The 6,604-nt window shown below is 38.1% G+C and overlaps 1 protein-coding gene across 1 annotated transcript in view; it reads right to left on the bottom strand.

Moving 5' to 3' along the window:
• Window positions 1–6,604, bottom strand: part of LOC110099972 (proteasome adapter and scaffold protein ECM29) — a gene marked incomplete in the record, with an annotated part of 142,753 nt that overhangs the window by 36,974 nt on the left and 99,175 nt on the right. The window contains 2 exon segments of the mRNA XM_020827318.2: window positions 766–950; window positions 1,157–1,255. Coding sequence (XP_020682977.1) covers window positions 766–950; window positions 1,157–1,255 — 284 coding nt within the window.

Here is a 6,604-nt window from a genome sequence, read left to right as displayed (position 1 = left end):
CCAAGCCTAGTGTAGCCGAGTGAATAATCCCCAAGGTGAAATTTCTCATTATTAAGTGGTGGATTGTTGTTTAATAGCTCTTAGCTTTGCTACTATTTTTGTTTATCTCCAAGGATTAGTTAATCTACATGTACTCCTTCACCCAAGCGAGTTGAAAACCAAGAATCTTTAATGAATTTGCTTGTTATTTCAATAAGTTATTAATTGAGATTTCATTGTCAATGATTCTTAAATTTCTTAACAAGCTCATTTTGCATGTGGTTTCACATCACACACGCTGCTGAACAATCCACCAAAAGCTATTCAATATCACAATGAATAGCTGGTAGCCACTTAAAACTATATTAGGTCAGTTTTGTATATCATCAAACTTGTACTTCATTTAAGATCTGTATTGGTCATTAATCTTGAATTGCTCTGATTTGCAATTGAGCAGACTGACTCAGAAAAGTAAAAGAAATTCTTTAATCTTCAAGCACCGATCCAAAGCATTATCCAATCGATTCAACCAACAACAATGAACTAGATCCTCGCATGTGAAGTGAAAAACATACATGCACCCATCCTAACGCCAAAAACTTAGTACAACTATTATTGCAATAGAAATCGATGACTAAGAGCATTGTAAGGAATCCTTAAAAAATCTGGTTAACTGTCCTAGCAGTGTTTAAAAATAAATAAATTTCACAAAATAGAATTTCAGAACATGTGAAATTTCATCAAGTTTTTTTACCAAACTTGGACATGGTTAGCACTGTAACATACCTTGTATTCAGTCCAACTCCAGACCTGACAAGTTGGGCCAAACGTGGAACTAAAGATTCCAATGATTCTTTATCAGTAGCTTTTATGCACAAATCAAGGGTTTCCCACATTGTAGAGTCTTTAGATACAGCAACCCGCAAATTATCCAGTTTTTCTGCATGAATTCCGACATTTGCTGCATGCAACTATTTCACAAAAAATATATATAAATAAATAAAATATTGGAAATTGACACCATTTGGTAATTTAAACAAAATTAAAGCATTTTCTTAACAGGATCAAATACATTGTAAGACCTAACAGCTAGAAGAAAATAGTGTGAATAAAATGACAGATCTGCTCCCCCACTAAAACAAAAGATCCGGATTTTAAAGTGCTCACAACAACTGACCTCGACATAATTGAGCCTTTGGTCTTCAAGGCTTGATAAACATTCCAGCATACAGCAGACAAGGTCAGGTAGATATGGACGGATTGCATTTCCAGCACCCTGTAAAAAATAATTGCTACATTTGGATCAAGTAGTATTCAACTCAAGAAAAAAAGACATTTAAAAAAAATAAATAAATAAAAGACCAAGTTACAGAAAGATAAACCTAATGAAAATGCAGAGTAAAACTGAAGAAATAGTGTAAAGTAAACAGACTGAAAGCCATTATGATAACTACTTATAGCAATCAACTCTACGTACCCATGCAACAGGTCAAAGACATCACCACCACAAGCCTTATTCAATGTTCTTTAACCTACTGCACTCCATAGCTCTCAACCTACTTTCAAAGTTATGAAGAGAATTGCTTCGTGCTCCATCCATTTGACCTGACACCCTCTCCTAAGGCATGGTTTTCCTTGAGCTCCACTTTGGGTTTGCGCTTGCACACAAGAAGTGCTCGCTCTCATCTACTCTGCTCGTTGCAACATTGTTATACACTTCTCCATTTACTGATGCCAATGCCCCGTGGCGTGGGCATCTCATGCTCCTTGTACTCATTTGGGGGTCTCATCCTCAGTCCCTTCTACAGCTTGGGAAACCCTTTTGCTTCAACTTTTCACTTGCCACTTGCAAATTTTTGTTCTTCGCCACATGTCTAGCATCATGCTAGTTCTCTTCCTTTGGTTTCAAATCATTGCACATACCAACTTTGTTTCTAATTTGGAGCCTTCTCCTCGGCCACCGACTTCACAGGTGTCCTCACCAACTCTTGCACAATGGATTTCCAATTGTCCTACTACTTGCGCAGTTGTGCTCTTCATTCCTTCATTGAAACTGTTGAGGGGAAAAAGGATAATGCTTCTTCCTTTTGTTTCTTCTAATTTTTAGCAAGATTCAACACCAACTCTTCAAAGAAGACCATCCAAAATTCATGATGAACATGCTCTTATTTTTTCAAATTAGGAGATCTCAAACTTCACATCTCATTTTTCCTTCAATTTTATTGGAAATATTTACCAGGGTCACCCTAACCTTGTGGTTTTTCATGGATTCCTGTTTGATTTACAATTAAATTGAGATTTTTTTCCGTGGGCTTCTTGATTGCCACATATGCTTATCAAATTATCACTATAAGTATATTATTCTAGACTTTTCTCAAGCGGATCATACTATATGACCGGTTTCCGATAAGGATTCTAAAGTGATTGATTGTGCTGAGGAACCACCAATTACCCTAATTTGGGCTGCCTCTCCTTGGCGTTGAATTCATTACTTCAACCAATCCACTAATTATTCTATTCCATCTATTTTCAGAAGATCTTTATAAGTGAATGCATCTACTGCTAGGTGCTCTACACCATTTGTGGCTAGAGTTCTACCTGTAAATGGGTGTTACATCACAGTTGGAGGAGGAAATTTAGATTAGTTCCACCACAAATAAATATTGGCAAAAGGTGAAATTTAAAAGAATACCTTCCCATTGCTTTTTTAGCAAATTTTTGAACACGTTTACACAGCATTCTTTAAGGCTCACTAGGAATTAAGGAAATCAAGTCAGATTGAAATTAACCAGATTTCCCCTGAGAATAATGTCAAGGTTTAAAGATATGGGGTTCTTACTTCCTAAGAGCGCAAGCACTTATAGTTAATTACCACTCTTACTATGTAAGAGAGAACTCTCGATTAAGGATGAATAAATTTAAGATATTTTTAGTCTCAATAGTGGAGAAAATGGAGGTAAACCCGATCAAGATCCCATAGTTCTGTCGTTTTGGGTATACCATAGATTTCAGTCTATCAACACTAACAATCATTGACCATAGTGTCCAGGGAATCTAATTAGCAGCCATGGGTTGCCTCCTCTCAGGGATCCTGAGTAGACTGAAGTGGTTAGATATGATTTTTAGTTTGATTTAATTTGGGTTAGGGCTTATGGTTTCCTTAGAAGTTGCCCGCTAATTTGTTTAATTTGGGGCTTACAGCTCCAATTAGGAGTTGCCTTGATAGTGGGACTTACGGCCTCATTTAGAGGTAGCCTGATATTTTTATTTGGAATGGGGTTTACTACTCTATTTATGAGTTGCCCAAGGATGGGTCTTACAACCTAACTCTACAGCAAGGCTACCCGGGGATTTTGATTGTGTAGGTAGGACTTATGGCTTCCCTTAGGAAGTAGCCTAAAAAACGAGTCTTATAACTTAATCATTTTAGACTAAAATGTCCTTTGGTTTAAATTAGATTGTTTGGGGTTTATGATCATTGTTATTTATTTAATAATTTTCCTAAAACGTGGGACTTACGACTTCACTTAGAAGTAGCCCGTTGGTGTCTTACAACCTAACAATATAGGCTAGGATGCCCATAGGTTTAAATTTGATTTGAATTAGATTTGGATTAGGTCTTAATACTTTCTTAGAAGTTGTCTAATGATGGGTCTTACGACATAGCACTTTAAGCTAAGTGGCCCGAGTTCTGGGTCTTACAACCTAGTCATTTTAGACTAGGATGCCCGGGTGAGGGGTCTAGGTTTGTGTCATTACCTAAACACTTCTCTCAGAGATCGGACTTACAACTTCTATTAGAAGTGGCCGATGTTTTAATTGGGGGTTGACGTTAGGTTAAATTTTTACCTAAAACTTTTCCCTAAGGTCGGGCTTACGACTTTCCTACGAAAGTTGCCGGGTGGGGGGTCTTACAACCAAGTTCCTATAAACAAGGCTGCCCATATGATTTAAATTATTTAGGACTTATGGCTTCCCTTAGGAAGTAGCCTGAAAGCGGGTCTTACAACTTAATCCTTTAGACTAAGATGCCCATAATTGTGAATTTTTGATTGTTTGAGTGGACAATAGTTGTTTGAAACTAGACCACCGTGGTTTTCAGTTGGTTGTTTACTAGTAGTTGTACTTACTAGCTTGACTAGTTATCGTTGTAACACTAGTATTTTACTACAGTACTTTTCTTTTTATTGTTTTAGTATATTACTCTTCTTACACCACTGTATTAGTAGTTTGCTGCATCATTTTCTATTTTAGTATTTATTTGAATATTAAAATATTTCAATGATTAATGAACTTCATCCTTTTATTTGCAGGAGCTCGTACAGGAGAGTTGGAATTTTGGAGAGTTTGAGAGTTTTGGAGAGTTGACAATCAAATGTTATATATGTCATTTAGTGGAAACTTCCTTCCCCTCCCCCCTTTTTATTGCATTTGTTTTATAATTGCTCAAATTAATCATTGAATTCTAGTATTCTCGAATTTTAACTAACAGCTCTTAAAATTTGATCTCATATTTTAAAAATTCTCAGATCCAAAATTTTAATTTAAAATGCTCACATATTTTTTAAATTTTTTTGGATTTTCAAATACTCTAGGATTTAATTTGCTCGCATTTTAAACAGCTCCTGAATTCTATCTAATTAATTAATCAATCAATTTTTTTATTGAATATTTTTAACCAATTTTTTATTGATTAATTAAAAATTCAAATTTAATTGCCCTAAAATTATTCCAAAAGGTTCTATAATTTTCTTGAAATTTCGACCGCCTCCCGGCGTCACCTCCCCACCGAGAGAGAAATCGAGACGGTATTGCTGTAATTTCTTCCTACCCGGACGGGGTTCGATCACGCACGGGTCGGAGGAGGAGGTCGGTGTCGGACGTGGGTTCGGCCTGCTGGAGTCTACCAGCGGGTTGGAGGTAGAGGCGAAGGAGCGTCGCGTGCAATCTCTATACCTCCTGCAAAGCACGAAGTCAGATAGCAGTGAGGAGACGAGGAAGCGAAGTCGCGCGACCACGAAGGAGCCGAAGTCGCACAACCACAAGGGAAACAAGGGAGCGGTTCGTGCAATCTCCGCACCTCTAGCGAAGCAACAGAGCCGAACAGCAACGACAAAGAGAGAAGATGAAGGGCAAACCCTAGACGCTACGAAGCAAGAAGTCGAACAACGACGTCAGAATCGGGGGAGAGGTATAAGTTCTTTGTCCGTGCGCGATACAGAGAGATGAGCAAGAGAGGATTGCAAATGTTCTTATTTTCTCTTTGCCCGTCGTTTTTAAGCGATGAACGGCGGTTATTTAGTGAGTAGTTGCTTCGCTTCATGGTGTGGGGCCGGCTCGGAGACAGGTATACTTTGAATTTTTTTTTTATTCTGTATATATATTTTTTTATAGTCAACAGGCATAAATCAAAAGAAAATATATTGTCACTCTCCTAAGTTCACCAGAGTTCAACCAAGATGATTCAAATAAGGATCATTAGGATATTTGATAAGGACATCAGTAGAAGATTCCAGTGCGTCTATCACAGGAGACATCGCAGATCGATGGCCACGATCAGGAGCATCTATTAATGAGTTATTATATGTTATTGCATTAGTTTTATTTTCATTATTTATTTTATTTGACCTTTAATACCCCTATGAGGAAGTTTAGTGAGTTGTAACTCGGAGGGCATGTGTCTTTGATTTTTCTTCGTTGTTGAGGCATATATATAGCGGCCCTAATCTTTGTATTGGTTTTAATGATTGCTTAATGAAAATTTCATAATTTCTTTCTCTCAAGCTTGTGAGTTCTTGAGGGGTCAAGTCCCAAGTGTGGGCAAAGCAATACCCACCAATCGCGGATGTGCTCTACTAGGCTCGTGGTCCGACTTCTCCATTGCTTCTTTCAACCATCGGCCATACCCATCCCTGGGTGCCAAGCCGCCGGCCATACCCTTCCCGTATCCCAACCGTCAGCCACCAACCAACCTCCCCTCTCCAAACTCAGTGGCCCATCTTCCTTCTCCCACCATATTACCGGCGGCTTGGCCTAGCCGCTACCCCTTGGATCCTCTTGATGATGATTTCAATCATCATGCTTGATTGCCTAAAATAGCTAAGTCAATTTGGGAAAGACTATAATCCCAATTGAAATTTAAAATTGAATTTTCAAATACTTTCCTAAATTAATCTATCTAAATTTGGAAGTGTTTAAATTATAGTCTAATTTAATTTTGAATTAGATGTGATCCCATTATTTGATTCCTAATTTAAGATAACAAATTAAGAAGCATTCAATTCCCGCCCAAATCTCCTCTTTCTCCCATACATGTCGCCGCCCTACCCCCTCTCTTTCCCTAATTTAGGATTCAAATTTGAATCCTAATTTCCCTCCACTCTCATTAAGCCTTTAGATTAATTACCTTCATTGGTAATTATTCTAAAATCCCAAAACCCCTCCCTAACCTACTCGTCCCCTTCTCTAGCCGAACCCACCCCAACCGCCGACTCCCCACTCCTCTCTCCCTCTTGCTTTATCCACCGGCCTTTCCCGACTCCAAGGTGCACATTAAAGAAGATCCACATATTTTTGGATGACTGATCCTGAAGTCAACCACAGATTTGCGTACAATTCTCAAGGA

Source organism: Dendrobium catenatum, unplaced genomic scaffold (genome assembly GCF_001605985.2).
Source record: "Dendrobium catenatum unplaced genomic scaffold, ASM160598v2 fragScaff_scaffold_1145, whole genome shotgun sequence".
Taxonomy (NCBI): domain Eukaryota; kingdom Viridiplantae; phylum Streptophyta; class Magnoliopsida; order Asparagales; family Orchidaceae; genus Dendrobium; species Dendrobium catenatum.
Note: the sequence above shows the minus strand (reverse complement) of the source record. Positions and strands in the feature narration are given on the sequence as shown.